Source organism: Dermochelys coriacea, chromosome 7, assembly GCF_009764565.3.
Source record: "Dermochelys coriacea isolate rDerCor1 chromosome 7, rDerCor1.pri.v4, whole genome shotgun sequence".
NCBI lineage: Eukaryota > Metazoa > Chordata > Testudines > Dermochelyidae > Dermochelys > Dermochelys coriacea.
Window position 1 is genome coordinate 102,766,425 of NC_050074.1, and position 19,166 is coordinate 102,785,590.

A 19,166-nucleotide genomic window follows, 5' to 3' on the forward strand; every position below is an offset into this window, starting at 1 on the left:
TACTTTATATGGTCTGTAGCATGCTTTTGTCCCAGCCCATAAGGCAAAACTGAACCATGTTCTGTGCACGTATAGAAAGCAGATGAACCTTGCCATACAGATTGAAGAGTAGGAAACAGCCAGAGGAATACCGAAGCATAGCAGGACACTTAGTGTGCTCATGTGCTTTTCTTCTCTCATAGATATTCCATAGCAATGCAAAGCTTTTCCTCGCATTGCACCTGCCACCAGACTGCCATACCAGCTGTCCTCCATGTCTTTCTTTTTTAAGTCATTGTCAATTTAATGAAAAGACCAAATGCCTGAATAAAGGAATCCTATATATGGGTTCAGTTTCAGCTTCCATGTCATTTTCATCCTTTAATCTTGTACACAAAATAAAGATACGCAGTGCACAAACACTTGCACATATATCATAGAAGAGTTATTCTACACAGTTTTCCCCAAAGCCCTTTAAGTGAGACTGTACTCTAAAAGTGACTTTGTAAAAACTGTATGGTGAGGTTCTCCCATTATGGTCTCTCAATGACCTCCAGATCAAATCTGCTCCGTTCGTAAGTAAAATAATATTTGTTTTTTCTTCCCTGACAGCTCTTCAAATTCAACGTTATATCTGAAAGTCTAGCTGGGTTCTTCTTGTCATGTGCAACATGACCAGTAACAAAAGTTCTGCAATCAGGACTGAGTTAACAATTCTGTAAATGAGTAAATTGGTAGAATGTAATCCAGCTTACTCTCGCAGTGATACATTGGTCTTGCAGCACTAACAGGAGGAAAGAGTGAAAAAAAATCTTATTTTATTCAGTAAAATAAGAGGAAGTTACTCACCTTGTGCAGTAACGATGGTTCTTTGAGATATGTCCCTTTATGGGTGCTCTGCTGTAGGTGCGCTTGTGTCCCTGAACTGTTGATCGGAGAACTTTGGTAGCTGTGTCCATTTGGCTCTCATATGCACTGTCCTCCTCATGCTCTTCCATGAGGCTAACAAGCATTGCATCGGCGAACCCCCCTCAGTTCCTTCTGTAATGCAAAGTCCCTGACAAGAACTCCAAAGTAGAGGGGAGGAAGGTGGGTTGTGGAGCACCCATAGGGACACCCATCTGGAAGAACCATCATTACTGTACACGGTGAGTAACTTCCTCTCTTTTCTTCGAGTAGTGCTCCATCATAGGTGAATCCTGAGCAGCACTCCCCTTGGAGGGCTAGAGTTTCAGAGTCACTTCTGTTACAGATGATAATACTGCAATGCCAAAGCTGCCATCGGAAGCAGAGTCGCCCGAAACGTCATAGTGTTCTCTGAAGGTAAGTACGCTCAACTCAGGTGGTGGCTCTGCAGATTTCTGAAATAGGGACATTCTTGAGGAAGGCGACCGAGGTGGAAATCGACCTCATGGAGCATGTATGGATTTCAGATGGAAGAGTGACCTTGCAGATCACATAGCAATGTTTAAGGCAGTTCGAGACCCATTTTGAGAGTCTCTCTGCAGATATTGCTGTATCTTTTGATCTGTCCACAATGGAAAGGAAGAGTTTAGGAGATTTCCTAAAGGTCTTTGTCCTGTCCAGGAAAAAGGCCAGAGCCCTTCTAATGTCTAACATGTGTAGGATAGCCTCCTGGTTATCCCGATGAGGCTTAGGGTAAAAAGTCAGGAGGTGAATCAGTTGATTCATGTGAAAAACCAGAGCCACCTTGGGGATGACTTACGGGTGCAGTCTGAGAGTAACCAGGTCCCGAAAGAATACTGTATAATGGGGTGTGCCATTAGTGCCACTATCTCCTCTGTCCTCCTCACTGAGATGATGGCAACCAGAAATGCTGTCTTCACTGACAGGTGTGAGAGCAAAAAAGTGGCCATAGGTTCAAAAGGCGGCCTAGTCAGGCTCCTTACCACTAAATTTAAGACCTATGTTGGGATGGGATGTGTGGGTTGGGAAAAAAGGTTTATTATACCCTTGAGGGCATATGTTTGTAGTTGGGTGTAAAAATACTGAGTATCCCTCTATTTGTTGATGGAAGGTTGCTATGGACCTAGGCTATGGCCCCTACTGTCTGAATATGTCGTATAGTACTGCTGGGTTTATCTCCCCTTCATGGTCATGTGGGAACGTGCGGATGACACTGTCTGCTGTTGTGTTCTGTGCTCCTGGAAGGCAGGCTGCTGATATTGTAATATTGTGGGAAATGCACCAATTCCACAGCTTTAGCGCTTCCACGCAGAGGGAGGGTGATCTGGCACCTCCCCTGATGATTTATGTTGTGCATGCACGCTGTGTTGTCTGTCATGACTCTTGCGTATGTATCTCTGATCAATGGAAGGAAGTGAGTGTAAGCATTCCTGACTGCCCTGCTGATGTACAGGTTCTGTGGCTCCTAAGCAGAGGAGGTGATCTATTTCTTGTTGCAGCCAACTCTCATGAGAAGGGTCCTGAAGAGGGACGGAAAAGGGTGTTGGGAGGTAAGAGGAGGGAGGTGAAGTGGATTGAAAACCCATTGTGGATGATTTCCAGAACCCATATATTGGATTTTATCCATTCCCAGTTGTTGTACAGAGCAAGATGGCACGCAAATGGATACAAAAGGTTAGATATCTGGAGCTGTTCTTGAGGGGAGTGGTCTCTTGGTGCCCCGACCAAGACATCAAAACACAGATGTTTTGAGGTGGTGGTTGTGAGGAGGAAGACTGAGGGTCCATCTGATTGCACTCCAGAAACCTGGATTTTTTCCTTTTTGGCTCACAGAAGCACTGAGTTGGAAAGCGTGCTGTGCAGGATTTATGTTGAGGAATAAATTTTCTCTTTTGTCCAGGTGTATGAATTCTTAATGACCGCAGAGTTGTCTGAAATCTTTATGCATATGGGCAAAATTCCATACCCTTAGCTGGGAGACAATATTTCTTATCAGCCTGTTTACAGGTAGGCATGACCAATGCCAGAGTTTGCCATACAAGTTTGGCTGGATCCAGAAGGCCTGGTTGATGGGGAGAGCTATTGTTGAGGGAAAGGAGGAGTGTAAGATGTCCAGGAGTTTATGGGGGTGTCTTTTAGCTCCTTGAGAGATATCTGCGAAGTGTCTGCCACCCAGTTAGCCAGACCCTGAAACACCCTGAAGTTGCCCTCTTCACCATCTCTGGCAGACATCACTGCCTCATCTGGAGGGGAGGAAGAGACACTGGTCTGTAATGTGACCTCCTCAAATCCAATCTCTTGTTCCTACATGATCTCTTTGGGAGGTTCAGAGGCTCTGGATACCATGGCTGAGGGAGAGTGCTTCAAAGGCTCATGGTGAGCCATGTTGGATGTTCGGGAAGCATGGAGTCTGTTCGCCACCCAAGGATCCCAATAGGACCACTGGGGTGGCAGAAAGGGTCCCGGTGGTTGGACCCATGGTTGGCCATACCATGGTGGTTGAGGAACAGACCAAGGATATGACTGAAAGGGCCCGTGTTGGTAACAGGCACTATAAGGATCATTGGAGGAGTGATAGGAGATGATCTTTTCCTGTTCACTATCTGATTCTTTACTAGCAAATGGAAGTATTTGACCTGGTACCAGTGGAGATTCCTGTATTCGAGATATACTCTGCTCCGGGGCCTTGATACTGAGCAGGGGAGACGCTGGTATTTCAGATTCCGCAAGGTTTGAGTATCTGAACTCTTGCGGTGCTGTCACACTCATTAATGACGGCAGTTGTCATTGCTGGGTCGACGGCACTGAAAGGATCAGCAATCTGGGCCATACCAGGCACTCTGAGACTGGATTGCATGCCATTGAAAATGCCAAGGCTAATGCCCATACTGGCAGCATCTTCCCGGAGGCAGTGCAGTCCCTGACCTTACCTTTCCCTGTCAGTACTATTGCTTTGGTACTGTGCCCATCAGGTCTTTAGGCACATCAATAGTACCTGCCACACTGGATCCTCATGAGCTATGGGTACCGTGTCTGTATGGCTTTGGTGCCATTGGTACCGATGATACCAAACGTGCTGGAAATCTTTTTCAGCTAATCTGGGGCTCACGGCGCTCTGTTTTGAAGCCTTACAAAAGGGATCCACAGTTGTCTCCTCAACTCACAGTCCTGAGATATCGAGGGCTATGAGGAAGATTCATGCTGCTGGGTGACTCCTGGCACAGGTCTGGGGATGGCTGGAGAACTGCTTCCATGAGGAGGAGTTTAGTCCCAATTCTCGGTCCTTCAAAGATCTGGACTTTACTTGCTGGCAAATTAAATTGCAGGGGAAATGTGGCTTTCCCCGAGGCAATAGATGCAGCAGTAATGTCCATCTGCTACTGAGATGGCCTCTTTGCACAAGAGGCACCTCTTAAAACCTGGTGAACTAGGCATATCCCATGCAATCCCCAGACAAGGAGAAAAGTTTTCTTTTCTTTTCTTTTTTTTTTGTTTAGGAAAAGAAAAAGAATTAGAAGAACTCTAAGACTAAGAAAAGAAGTACTTGTGGCACCTTAGAGACTAACAAATATATTTGAGCATAAGCTTTCGTGAGCTACAGATCACGAAAGCTTATGCTCAAATAAATTTGTTAGTCTCTAAGGTGCCACAAGTACTCCTTTTCTTTTTGCAAATACAGACTAACAAGGCTGCTACTCTGAAATCTAAGACTAAGGGTATGTCTACACTACCCGCCCGATAGGCAGGCAGTGATTGATCCAGCAAGGGTCGATTTATCGCGTCTAGACTAGACGCGATAAATTGACCCCCGAGCGCTCTCCCATTGACTCCTGTACTCCACCGCCACAAGAGGCGCAGGCAGAGTCGACGGGGAGCGACAGCTTTGACTCACCGTAGTGAAGATACCGCGGTGAGTAGGTCTAAGTACGTTGACTTCAGCTACGTTATTCACATAGTTGTGTAACTTAGCTCGATTCCCCCCCCCCCATAGTTTAGGCCAGGGCTAAGAAAATTTGAATTCTAATAGAATTAATGATCTGACAAATGGACTGCTAACAGCTCTGTCTCTAGTCTGGGACCTTTGAGAAAGAACTTAGGGGGGTTTGGCTGCGCAACGCTGGTTAGTCTTGTGGCAGAGTATGAGGGGGAACAGCATGTGTGCAGGCTGAACGGACACTGCTACCAAAGTTCTCCAATCAGCAGCACAGGGACGCAAGTGCACCTACAGTTGAGCACCCATAGGGACACTACTCGAAGAAGAAGTAAACATTATTCAACACCCACAGGGAGTAGGTCTGCTGACTAAGGTGGTGTCATTTTTAGAGGTCACTTTTCAGAGGAGAACCACACTTTAAAGATGAGGGCACCACCACATTATAATTTTCTCACTCCTGAAAGTTCATACATGAAAAGCCTCCATCATCTTTCCCATTAATGGAATAAAACAGAAACTGAGCTGCTTAGTTCTGACAGTTTTTCAAACATGTCATACTTTTCTCTACATACCATGTTGTCTTGTTGGCCTGATCCCTAAAATCTTGAGGCAAGCCCTCTTCTTTACTTACTTTAAATTCTTCCTCTAGCCCTGTTTTGACAAGATGTGGTGTTGTGGTGTGCGATGCTTGAAGGTGCTTTTCCAAGGAGGACACATCTAGTTCTGTGTCACCGTAGAGGTAGTATTCAAGTAAGGCTTGATAAATGAATGAATACTGCATCTGGAATGAATAAGCGACAAGCACACTAAACATAAACAATTAAAGTAAAGCAATTAAATACAATTTAACAAAAACTGGCACATACATTTTGCTCTCGTGGCTTCCGATGTTTTAGGCCATTTTACTGATTAACAGAGTAAGACTGTGGCTGTAACAATGGCTTCCTATTAGATCATGCACATTCTGTACTACGGGGAAACATGAATGGGAAGAGCACAGCAGTGGTCCCTCAGAATTTGATTTGGAAACTAGTCAAAGGACTGCATTGTCACAACCCTTACTTACCACCTATCCTCTCACCCTCCAGCTCACCCTACTTTCGCTGATTCCTGCTGTGGACGAATGACGGGAAGAAGTACTGGGACATTCACCAGTGTTTGAGAAACAAATGTATTGTTTGTTTCAAACACAATAATGAACAAAGATCACAACAGATTTATGCTTACTTACATCAGTCTGAACCATCTGTGGGCGCTGATTACGGATTCTTGCAACAAACTCAAAAACATCAACTCTCTGTTCAGCATGCATCATATCTAGTATGGCATCTATCACTATAAATGTGCCTGTTCGACCCACGCCAGCGCTTAAAAAGAAGAGAGAAACATAAGTGAGCTATGAAGTCCAGATAGATTGCTGCAGTAACCCACAGCTGGTCCAAATTTTGTTTACATTGGACTGAAATCCACACTTGGTATTACATTTTGTAACAATTCACTTTTGATTTTAATAGTGATATTAGTAGAACAGGTTGAAAAATTTTTAATTTCAATTTTTTTTTTTTTTTTTTTTTTTTTTTTACAAAAGAGTGCAATTTTTCAGAAAGCTTTCACAAAAACATTTTTTTTTTGAGGAGCATCAGAGCTGGTTGAAAAATTATGATTTTTGAATTTCTTTTAAAAGGAAAAATAGCTACAATTTTTTTCCAAAAGGTTTCCCATTTTTCAACCAGATCTAGATATTAGATCTAAAATAAAGGATAACACATGCTAAATCTGATTATTAAATCTTTTTGGTTTTCTAATACTGAAGTAACATATTTTATGTCATACATCAGTTGGCAAATGTTAAGCCTTTTTTAAGTGCTAAGGTTTTGAACATGTCCATGCAAAAATATTATTGTTTTAATATGTCCTCCAGTTGCCACCAGAGGGAGCAAGATTATTACAAATGATACAATCATAGATGATTTTCAGCTCTTCCTTTCAGAGGAAAAGGGCACAGCATCCTGTGTTAAGCATTAACAACTTTCTCTAACCTTCTGCTTATTTTACCCTGTGGCTATTAAAATGTCACATTATCACCTTCTAAAAATGTAAATATATTTTTCCCCCAACATACTCACAGATTCAATCTGACTTTCATCAAAGAAAAAATTGGTTTTAAAATAAAGTCAGAAATATAGACTCCATGAAATGAATGTTTCGTTCATAAGACACTGATGTGCAATTATGAGGAATCTAAAATATTTTTTGAGAATTTATGAATCATCAAAGGCTCTCTTGAGAACTAGAAAATATTTTTTGCTATTAAATATAGTATTTTCCACAGAAGTCATGTCAGAATATTGCAAACACTTAAAGTTTTCTCAAAGACATACAGAACAGAGAGAACATCATTATTACCATGTGTATGGTATGTGCGTGTGTATATGTATATTTTTTTCTGTTGTCTGGTTCCTGAGTATTACAGTATATGGTAAGGGGTTGGAGTTTCTTTGATTTATTGTATTTTTAATATGCCATATACAGTGTTCAAATAAGTATCCCTTATTATTTTAAAATCTGTTATATAATTTTATTATATAAAATATATGTGTGATTATATATTCTTTACACACACCCTTGCGCGTGCACACACAGTGTCTTTTGTTTGAATAGAAATTCATGCTGCCTGAAAATCTTAATCCCTTAGTATGGTACGATATAGAAGTAGAATGATTCACTTAGTACTAATCACAAGTTCTACTTGTGGGAATGCTGAAATGACAAACTAAAACCAACTGAGCTCCTCATTGATAATGACATGTCACAAAACACATTAGGCTTATAATAGAGAGACCAGTGCCCATAAGCAACTTATGTCTGAAAGATTTCTCCACAAACAACATTTAATTTTCTGATTGGTGAGGCCCTCTTCTTACTTGCCTTTTCATCACTTACCCCTAGCTGCATCACACTGATCCTCTCTCCCTCATTGGTCCTTGCTCTTTCCCCCTCCTACTCCTCTCCCATCCATCTCCTATCACCTTTACGAGGATGAAAGTAAGGTGGTACGGGCCGGTACGGTGCACCCGTAAAAAGCGGCCGTCGGTACCAGCCCGTACAGCTGACTTTAAAGCGCTGCTGCAGCAAAGGACCCTGCTTAAAGCGCTCCTATGGCAGCGCTTTAACGTTGTTGCCCCTTTTGCCCCCCCCGGCAGCCGATGGGGGGGGGAAGGAGCAGCTGCCCCAGGGTCGGCAATTTAAAAGGGCCCGAGGCTCCAGCCGCCGCTACTGCGGCAGCGACTAGAGCCCCGGGCCCTTTAAACAGCTGCTGGAGCCCTGGGCAGCGTGGGCCATGCAGTGCAGATGGGCTGGCTGGGGGATGCTGACCCCCCCCAGCGCCACCTCTTCCACCTGAGGCCCCACCCCTTGGAGGGGGCAGAGCCAGTCCCTGTATCAGTAAGAGTTCAATTTTACTTTCACTCCTGCACCTTTACCACCAAGTGGTTATCTACTGACAGAGTGGTTTCCACATTTATAACTACATTTACCTCCCCTACCTCTGACTTCCTTCTGTTAACATTTCAGCTCCACTTTTGGGCTCCCTCCACATCTCACTCTCTCCTACTTCCTTGACTCAGAATTTACCAGACATTTTCTTGTTCTGACCTGTCTCAGAATTCCCCCCCTCTCTGAACATGGCTTGTTCATTTTCAGTTCTCACAGTTGGCCTTTCCTCCGTCCTGTCCATCAATCTCTGCTCTCAGCCCTCTGATTCTCTTGCTCCTTATCTCTCTCTCCTCCACAGTCTCCGTGAGCTCTATTTTCAGTTCTACCTTCCTTCTCTAATATTATTAACTCCTTCACTGCCCTCTCTGCCCCAAGACTAGTCCACTCTCTTCCTTCAGTTCTGCCATCTCTCTTTCAACATCTCCTCTCTGATTGACTTGTGTGTCAAAGCCCTGCTGATTCTTGGACTCTTTCTGAAATCTTTTTCTCAGCCCTTCCTCCTTAACTTCCTTCCCTGATCAGGAGAGTGGCATTTTTAAAAAAATGAATGACATAATTTGTCAGAAACATTCCTTTTTTCCTCCCTTCTCCTTGTTCTGCCTGCTTCTCCTTCATTTACTCTAAATGCTGATTTAGCTTAAAACTTTTTGAATATCATGTTTGTTCTGGTCGAGCACTTCGTGTTTAGCACTGTATGTTGTTTTTATAAAAGCCCACGGAGAAATACAGTGTTACTCATTATGGATGAATTTCCCTTTCCTTTTTCCAACAATTCAATGGCATCATATCCTGGACTGCAAAGGAAATTAGATGCCATGATTTTCAGTCTACATTTTTCAAGCAGTATGAAAGAACCAAATTAGTCTAAAACACTGTGAGTCATAATAGTGCTGTTGCGGTGCACTTTGGACCATTACATTTAGATATCTGTTTTTTTTGGGGGGGGGGGTTAAAGAAGAGTTATTTTATTACTCTCAGTGCCTTGTGTGCATTTTGGTGTCAATTAGATTAAGAATATAATTTCATAGAATAGAATATCGGAGTTGGAAGGGACCTCAGTAGGTCATCTAGTCCAACCCCCTGCTCAAAGCAGGGCCAATCCCCAATTTTTGCTGTAGATCCCTAAATGGCCCCCTCAAGGATTGAACTCACAACCCTGGGTTAAGCAGGCCAATGCTCAAACCACTGAGCTATCCCTCCCCAGCTTTCCTGCTGGTGAAGAATAAAGCATGTCCCTAGTATTACTTTGTGTAGAACATCTGGGCAAAGGAATATAAAAAATATGGATATCTCAAAGGGGAAAATCGTGAGAGATTACTTCTTTTTTCTTCTAAACCTTAAAAAAAAACCCAAACTTTTGTTATGTACATACACTCAAGAGAACAGGAATTCTTACCAAGCTACTAAGACAGGCGTTTGTCTGATGAACAATGAACAAAAGGTTGGCTGATGCCTGATAAAGGAATACACAGGGCCCCACACTGAAGAGTATGTTTTAAAGTCTCTTGAGAATATTTATAAATATCAAACATGAGCAACTGAAAACAAATCAACAGACCAAAAATAAAAAAGTGATTTCCTTAAAACAAAACAAAACACAAAGCCACTTATTCTATTCTTTTTAATCTAATCTTAATTAGATATATTGTTCCCGAGAAGAGACTATTTCTTGCTTGATGTCTAAAATACAGCAGTTCTGAATGTAAAAGTTGTAACATTTCTTTTGAACTTCTACCAAAATGTGATCTATTTTTGTTCATTTTTATAACACATTTTCAATGGTTTATCATTAACCCCTTACTGGCAGGAGTTTTAAGTGTTTGTACATGACTTGGAACACACTGTGTATTAGTATGTAGTAATGGGACATCATAGTGTTAAACAAATTATCTCAAGTACAAGTCTACATTACAACATATCTAGCACAGAGTGGGCAAACTATAAGAGCAAACGACAATTCTGCTGTGAGAAAACTGGGGGATGTATTTTTTGAGAAGCATTCTATGGCAGAGTGAACCCATTTGTTACAAATCTGTTCTTCTGACAGGGCATGTGTTGATGTCATAGATTGCCTATCACTCTGGGAACAACAAACTGAAGTTTCAATTTTAAAATGAGAGAAAAGGCAGAATTTTTGAATTCATTCTTCTCCCTGGCTATGATGGAGCCTAATACCGTTGCAATTTCTGACTTTTATGCAAATTATGGCATTTTCAATGAAGAGACAGAAATGTAGTTTTGACATACACAAAGCACTTTAAAAACTGTTAAAGCTCAAGAAGACAGAATGGTTTAGAGTGTGTACATACCTACAGTGAACCACAATTGGTCCAGCATGTGAAGGATTCAATGCTTTGACTTTTTTCAGAAACTTTAGCATCCCAATGGGTGTGAAAGGCACACCAAAATCAGGCCAGCTGGTAAAATGGAGCTGTGTTACAAACCTTGGAACTTTAGAGCCATCATGAAGCTGCTAGAAACACACAAACAGACTGTGAGTGTGACATTTTATGTCCTATATTAAGACTTGCAAACAGATTAGTTACCATAATCTGACTAACCCATATCCTTGCCATTTAAATTTGAGTAGCATCAGGGTGCTGTCCATGAGAAATAAGATTCACAATTTTTATTAACCATGGGCCAAATCCTGAAGTCCTTATTCACTTCTTATTCCATCCTTACTCAGACAAAAAACTCTGACCGGAGTTAGTCTGAGTAAGAACTTCCGGATTTATACCATTGAGAGATGCAAGATGCCAAAGTATCTATGAACTGCTTCATAACAATGCAGATAAGGATGCGGACATACATCTGATACTGGTACATCATCAGACTCAGGATACTACACCACATGAAGCTGGGACTGCTCTAATACAATGAATCCTGTAAGGTAGTATTTTAGCTTTTCTCCTTTTATTTTTAATTTACATTTTCAGTGCTAACTATTAAAGGTACAGCCTTGACAGCCTTAGCAACCCATGTACTCTGTTTAAGCAAAGAACAGGAGGAGTACAGACAATGGCAATGAAAGCTCCACCAGTGTTTTCCAGTCCTGATCTGGAAGAACCTCCTCTTGGGCTAAGACAGTAAATTCAGTCTCCATGCTCTCTCAATCCTTGAGCTCTTCCTCAGACTTCCAAGAAGGCTGGTAATTAGCGCCAATTATTACATGAAGCCCTTTCCACTTTGAACTGGACAAAGACCACCAGTTTGTTTCATAAAGGCCACTCAGTCTCCATCAACTGGTGACCAAATGTTATCACCACTAACATGTTCCATAGTAAAATTGGAGATATGAATCTACAGGTGAAAGACACCAAATACCATAAGACATCTAGACTCCCAGCTATTTCCAATCCAGAAGAATTTTATAACTTTTTTTTTTTTGCTATATTTTTCCATACAGCTGCTTGGCCAAGAGTTCTTTTTAAATAAGAGTCTTAGCAGCCTCTCCCATATGGCCCGTGTTACACTTAGGCATGGCTGAATGGTCTCCAGATTAGATTACTTCAGTGTACTGCTCTGAAGCTACAACTAGCGCTGAATGCAGCTGCCCATCTGATTAGCAGTGTAAGCTGCCAGGAACATATTACGTATATCAGTTTTCTGAAAGCTTCACTGTCTCCCTATGCACTTCCAAGTGACTCTGTTCTATTCAGCTGTCTGTAGTTTGGGTCCTGGCTACTACTACTAGTCGTAATAAATAAATCTATGTCACAACCTGTCACAACACAAGGTAAACAACCGGGCTGGCCAATTGTTGGCCCACCACAAGAAACAACAAACCCCCCCCATCTTATAGCAGGTTCTTGTCACATGCACCAAAAGGAGCCGTGCGCAGACCTGGTAACGTAAAGGGTGCCAACCCGGGACCCGGGAGGCGAAAAAGCGTGTCAAGTGCATAAATCAAAGGTGTTGTGTGCAGAGAACCAAAAGCAGACCCGCTGACGTAAAAGGGCCCCAACCCGGAAGGCGGAAAAGCTAAGCGACCTATAGCAAAACGACACGACCCCAACAAAACCCCATAAAATACAGCAGCCAACAAGCGAAATGGGGGGATTTTCTGCGTGTACGCCAAGGAGACTGATCATCCCTTGGCTGAGATAATCCTCCCGTTAGCGCTGCCCGTGTCGTGTCATGTTCATTGTAACTTACCCTATGCCTACTATGCGATTGGTGTCTGCACTGCTGGTCAGTTGGCTCGGATGTGTGGTATGTATGTAACTTTTCCTATCACCTTTAAGTCTGTAACTCCCCCTCCTTCCCCTTTGCCTTAGAGGTTGTATAATTTGAACTGTCTATGGGCAAACCATTCACTCTATTTCCCAGCCACCGCGTAACTTTGTTTATCCAATAAATGTTGCTGCTGTGCATTTTTATCAATTTACTTGTCAGTGGGTTTGTGTTTTACCCAGTAAAATAATTCCCGAACCCACTAGTGCCACAGAACCCAAAGGCCCTAATTAAGATTAGGGCCCCAAAGTGCTGGGTTCTACACAAACATGCAAGAGAGACAATCCCTGCTCTAGACCACCTGAGAAAGGGCCCCTCTACCCATGTGGCAACACACCAACTGCCATTAGCTGGGGAACTTCTGCTCACAGTCCTTAGACCTGAATACCTGGCAGCCGCTGGTAGTGTATCCTCAGTAAAAACCCCACTTGCCCTCAGGAATCTTAACCGTTAGCCTTCAGGGCACAGTTAAGACCAAACCAGCTCTTCATTCAGGTTTTTAGGGTGATTATGGGTTTGTTAAATGATGTAATGGTGGATGAGAGTCTCCCACAGCTGATATTGTTCAGCGAGTTATGTATATTATTGTGACGAAATGTGTGTCTCTCCTCCCTGTTTGATCCAGGAAGGTGATAAATACCTTCAATGGGCAGAAAGGAGGAAGCTAGTTCTGAAAAACTGCTTGAGCAGTCAGATCTGGCGAGAAGAGCTGGCAGTTCTTGCCTGTTAAACATCCAGGACGTGGAACTGACAACTGCAGACAACGTGGAAGGAAGCTGCCCTTTGTTTTGTTTTATTTGGATTTGTAGACAAGCTGCTGCAGCACTTATTTTCCTCTGCCTGAGACTAGAATTTTTTTCTCTTTTTTGAGACCTAATTTCAAGGGATTTTGACCTCCACACACCCCCCGCAGGGACGGCTGGTGCTCTGTTGCAGTTGCTTTTAATACTGTTTGATGGCCAGAGATGATGTGAAGGTGTTTTATAAATACATAAATAGTCCACTCAGTTCATTTTCGATTTGCTGGGAAGCAAAAGGTCCCAATGAGAACGAGAACTGGAATGTAACAAGTAGAGGAGGAGAAGAATAAAACAATACTTAACATGGTAATTTAAAAAGATGCAACCTTGCTGCAGTTCTAAAGCCAGGTCTAAATATTAACGTTACACTGATTAAATTAAACAGGGTTTTGCACCAGTTTAACTAAATCAGTTTTTAAAAATATCTTAAATTAGACAGGTGAAAATTCTTGTGTAGACAAGGCCTTAATCCCTCTGAATGCATGCTAAGCAAGCCACTAGTGCATTTAATGCATCTAGTGAAGGTTATTCCTGGCAAGAAAAAAAGATTACACAATTAGAATCTTTTTAAAAAAATAAACTTAGTAAAACAGCAGTATAGGACCAGAAGGAGATGTGGGCAATTCAGGCCAGATTTCTGGCCTGCTCAGGCATCGCAAAAGGAGGGAAGATTGACCATAATTCTGCAACTGAGGAGCATAAATGGAGAAATCAATTTATATGTTTCCCCTTCTGCACTCCCTGGTGCAGGGGGCATGTCAAGAGAGGGAATGAGGGATGTCCAGAACACAATGTACTCCAGCTAGCCTCAGATGACGTACAGTCCCCAATCAGTGCTGGGCCCAGGCTATGGCAGAGAATCAGGGAGCTGTAACCCCCCCTCTCCTCTTTGCCTGCGCTTGGCCCTTCATGTCTTGAATGGTTTGATAAGAACTCTACCATCTCTAGATAATTTTAATATCTTTTACATTTTAATGATTTAAAAACTTTCCCTAACTTCAAAAATATTTTTGCATAAAGGAGGGCAAACACACTCCCAAGTTCCTCCAAAATAACACATAATGAATGGGGGGGGGCATGATCAGTGGAAAATATCTCCCAAGGGTGATTACCTACTCACAGGATCCTATTTGACTGATCCCTCTTTAAACTTAAGTCCCATACAGCCATCAATATTTGCATAATTAATTCTCCTTTACTCCAGCAACTCAAGTGGAAATTGATTCTATGAACTTACTGCTCTCTTAGTGTACATATATGTTTCAACTCAATTTTAGTTAAAAACTAAATTTCCAGTTAAATTCATTTTAAACAAAAGCCTGAATTTCTGTTATACTTTGCTTTAAAAAACAAAATAAAAAACAATCTTAAGGAGTAGCAAGAGTGCTATTACTTACTGACTGTATACAAAACTTGCGAATGGTGTAGTCCACGAGAACGATACTATCTTCCACAGAAACTCTGATATTTCCATAACTCCAGCATCCTTGATCTGGCCAGTATTGATAACATTTATCCTATGCAAACATGCAGTACATACATTTAGTACTTTTAAATATTGTGTGCCTACTTCCATTACTGCTGGCATATAGCTATACAATTATTTTAAAGTAATAAAATTAAACCTCTATGAATATTTGGAGCAGGACTGTTGATTAATCGCAGTTAACTCGCACGATTAACTTTATTATAATTCATCACAATTAATAGCGGTTTTAATTGCACTGTTAAACAATAGAATTCCAATTGAAATTTATTACATATTTTGGATGTTTTTCTACATTTGATACAAAATGATAAATAAAAGAAATAGTATTTTTCAATTCACCTCATACAAGTACTATAGTGCAATCTCTTTTTCGTGAAAGTGCAACTTACAAATGTAGATTTTTTCTTACATAACTGCACTCAAAAACAAAACAATGTCAAACTTTAGAGCCTACAAGTTGACTCAGTCCTACTTTTTGTTCACCCAATCACTCAGACAAACAAGTTTGTTTACATGTGCAGAAGACAATGCTGACCACTTCTTGTTCACAATGTCACCTGAGAGCGAGAACAGGCGTTCGCATGGCACTGTTGTAGCTGATGTTGCAAGATATATGTGCCAGATGCACTAAAGATTCATATGTCCCTTCATGCACCATTCCAGGGGACATGCGTCCACGCTGATGATGGATTCTGCTCAATAACGATCCAAAGCAGTGCAGACCGGACACATGTTCATTTCATCATCTGACTCAGATGCCCACCAGCCGAAGGTTGATTTTCTTTTATGGTCGTTCGGTTTCTGTAATTTCTGCATCAGAGTGTTGCTCTTTTAAGACTTCTGAAAGCACGCTCCACACCTCGTCACTCTCAGATTTTGGAAGGCACTTCGATTCTTAAACCTTGGGTTCAGTGCTGTAGTTATCTTTAGAAATTTCACATTGGTACCTTCTTCACATTTTGTCAAGTCTTCAGTGAAAGTTCTTAAAACGAACAACATGGTGGGTCATTATCCGAGACTGCTATAACATGAAATATATGGCAGAATGTGGGTAAAACACAGAGCAGGAGACATACAATTCTCCCTCAAGGGGTTCAGGAACAAATTTAATTAACACATTATATTTTCAATGATTGTCATCAGCATGGAAGCATGTCTTCCGGAATGGTAGCCAAAGCATGAAGGGGCATACGAATGTTTAGCATATCTGGCATATAAATACCTTGTAACGCCGGCTATAACAATGCCATGCAAACGCCTGTTCTCACTTTTAGGTGACACTGTAAACAAGGAGTGGGTAGCATTATCTCCCGCACATGTAAACAAACTTATTTGTCTGTGTGACTGGGTGAACAAGAAGTAGGACTGAGTGGACTTATAGGCTCTAAAGTTTGACATTGTTTTATTTCTGAATGCAATTTTTTTGTGTGTGCATAATTCTACATTTGTAACTTTCATGATAAACAGATTGCACTACAGTACTTATATAAAGTGAATTGAAAAATACTACTATTTTTACTTTTACAGTGCAAATATTTATAATAAAAAATAAATATGTACACTTTGTGTTCTGTGTTGAAATTGAGATCAATATATTTGAAAATGTGGAAAACATTCAAAATATTTAAATAAATGGTATTCTATTATTGTTTAACAGCGTGATTAATCACGTGATTAATTGTGATTAATTTTTTAATCGCAATTCGTTTTTTTAAATTGCTTGACAGCCCTAATTTAGAGGATTGTTTTGTTTTTTAATCTAAAATAGTACATGATTTTAAGGCTTTGTGCTAATGCTCTCAAAGTTAGTTATCTGCATTATTACATAATGACACAACAGGAAATTCATGGTTTGGATGGAGTCTTCACATGCTCCTTTGGCAGCCAGATCGTGATGAAGGAGGTTTTTGGTTTTATTCTTTGTTTTGTTTTAATGACTGTTCCATCTTTTTTATTTGTTTATTTTTCTGATAGTATGCATTTGTCTGACATCTTTAACCCCCAACTCCAGATATAGGGCTGGTTAATAGGTGAGAAACGTCAGCTAACTTGGGTGAGAGTCATCAGTTGCATTGGGATTCTAGCAGCAGGATTAAAGATAGTAATATGTCTTTTTCTGTGGAATAAGCATTTTACCAACCATTATGGCCTGATGGGTATTTGCCTGAAAGGAGTCTCCAATCTGTTCAAATGAGATTTGGTGACATTTGTGGGCACTAGCCAATATGTCAGGCCTTGGTATGAGAATGCTGTTTGACCATGCAGGAAGGCTGGTAATGTTAAGATTACAGGAAATGGAGAGGGCCTTGTATATGCAAACAGGGAGTACCTCCTTCATAGCTGTTAGGAGCAATCAGACTTAAATAGCTTTTCCTTATTCTGACAAATATATATAACTGCAAAGAGCTGCTTTATAAATTAACTAACATCACTAAGGCAAATTAACTATCTCAATGCTTATGATGTTTACCCTCACCCTCCAGAATAATTATCCTTTGATCTTAAGGAGGAATTGTGGGGAGTTATTTTGGAGTTTATCAACACTACTCTTTACCTGGCAGGAGAGGTCACTCTTGAGCAGAACACAGTACATTGTTCTCAGTAACTTGGCATATTGCTTTCATTGCACCCCCAGTTCGCATTGCCTGAGGAATCCAAGCTCCAAACCTTCACTTTTAAGTGTTTGGAATGTTTAACTAACTAGCCCATGAGGATAAATAGGCATTTAAAACAAAATTGCCCAAGAGCAAAATTTGTGATGGTGCATTAGTAGGTTTTTTGTTTTTTATCAGGCTTCTTATCATTTTGTTTATCACTACTGGTGAGTCAGCAAAGAAATTAACTGTGTAATAATCTTGAGCTCTGAAGTGTTGGCCTGCATAATTTCAGTAAATTTTACCGTTCAACCTATACACAAGGAAGGATACATATGAAATAGGAACAGAGAGGAGGGGAAGAACAATACAGAATGAGGGGACAGATGTGAGAACAGCAAACCACAAACAGAGTTGTAATGCAGCCTTTCACAATAAAATAGGTTGTTTTCAAATTAGCCATATCCAATTGTAGCGATCACACTATGAACATAATCATTTTTTTAACTGAAAACTTTTAAAAGTGAGTAATATCAATTCAACATTCATTCCTACTCTCAGTCCAACCTATAAGGCCAGTCTCACATACATTGCAGCGGAATCAAAAAAAGGCCTTCATTTCAGTTTGCCTTTGGCTTAAAGTCTGACAGTGAGGCAGTGTAGCACATGATAAAAAGATTCGTTACGAGGAAATTACTCACCAGGGAATATTTATAAGCTTGAAATTTTGTAAGTTACAACTACATTTTTAGCAGAGGCTTAAAACCTCAGAAAGGACTGGAAAAGGAAGTGGTGGCAGCCATTAACAGTCAGATACTAATCAGCACGTCGCAGCCAGAGGCTACTTAATGTGGGGACTATTTCAGGCTGATCAAAACTGAAATAAAAGTTACTTACCTCTTTTCTTTCTTTCAAGTTTGTTAACATAACAATAATTGCAGATTTCTGCTCCCATATCATCCTCCAGAAATCATTAACTGTTTCTTGTTTAGGTCCTGCACATAGAATACAGTTCTATACTCAAGAGACATAAAGAAAACAAGCAATATCACAGTACACAAGAATATTTTTCTCTTCCACTCATGAGTTACCAGCTCATATCTCATGAAATATACCTCAGTTTTACAGACGCACTATATGTACACTGAAAATCTCACTTCTTTGAAGCACAGCTTTATGAACTCTATCAATTTACAGAAAACATTTACTATGATATATAATCACTGTAATCACTTCTTGAAACAATGGGATTTTTGTATTTACACAAGGTCTGTTTGCAAGACCCAGCATAATAGCTCCAACTGGCATGACTGGAAGTTTGACCAGTTGTAATACCATTATCATCAAATGGGCCTGCACCAGTAGAGGCAGAAATTGAGTTGGGTCTATCTAGCTTCCAGACGGGTGAGTGGACTCAGAATATTTCCAGCAGTAGGCTGGCATTTCAAACACAGTCCCTGCTCCAGGCACGTTGGTCCACAGCTCTTGGAGACATAAATGCTGCTGCTTGGAGAGCAGGATTGTCCCCCCTTTCTAAAAGCAGCAGCCATTCCCCCTCCCTCTAGATACATTATGTGCTGTAGGTCAGGCAATGGGCTCAGTTTAGTCTTTCTAACTTACAACTCTCACTTTGATGACCATGATTTAGCAGACCAACTTATTCATGCTTAGGAAGGAATTTTTGATCTGGTAACATATTAACCTTGATGTGG

The 19,166-nt window shown here is 41.0% G+C and overlaps 1 protein-coding gene and 1 long non-coding RNA gene across 10 annotated transcripts in view; one reads left to right on the plus strand and one right to left on the minus strand.

Moving 5' to 3' along the window:
* Nucleotides 1-6,078, plus strand: part of LOC119858691 — a 71,229-nt gene extending 65,151 nt beyond the window's left edge. Inside the window, exons 7-8 of one of the 2 annotated variants that reach the window (XR_005293986.2) lie at nucleotides 1,232-1,302; nucleotides 5,929-6,078. This is a non-coding gene — a long non-coding RNA (uncharacterized LOC119858691). The remainder of the gene's footprint in view (nucleotides 1-1,231; nucleotides 1,303-5,928) is intronic. The other variant, XR_005293988.2, reaches the window with a different exon arrangement.
* Nucleotides 1-19,166, minus strand: part of PTPRE (protein tyrosine phosphatase receptor type E) — a 285,775-nt gene that overhangs the window by 39,168 nt on the left and 227,441 nt on the right. For 7 of the 8 annotated variants that reach the window (XM_038409873.2, XM_043519350.1, XM_038409868.2 and 4 more), the window contains 5 exons: nucleotides 18,352-18,449; nucleotides 14,769-14,888; nucleotides 10,645-10,808; nucleotides 6,072-6,207; nucleotides 5,472-5,621 (listed from right to left, as the gene is read on the minus strand). In XM_038409873.2, coding sequence (XP_038265801.1) covers nucleotides 5,472-5,621; nucleotides 6,072-6,207; nucleotides 10,645-10,808; nucleotides 14,769-14,888; nucleotides 18,352-18,449 — 668 coding nt within the window. Of the gene's footprint in view, nucleotides 1-5,471; nucleotides 5,622-6,071; nucleotides 6,208-10,644; nucleotides 10,809-14,768; nucleotides 14,889-18,351; nucleotides 18,469-19,166 lie in introns of all 8 variants that reach the window. The other variant, XM_038409877.2, reaches the window with a different exon arrangement.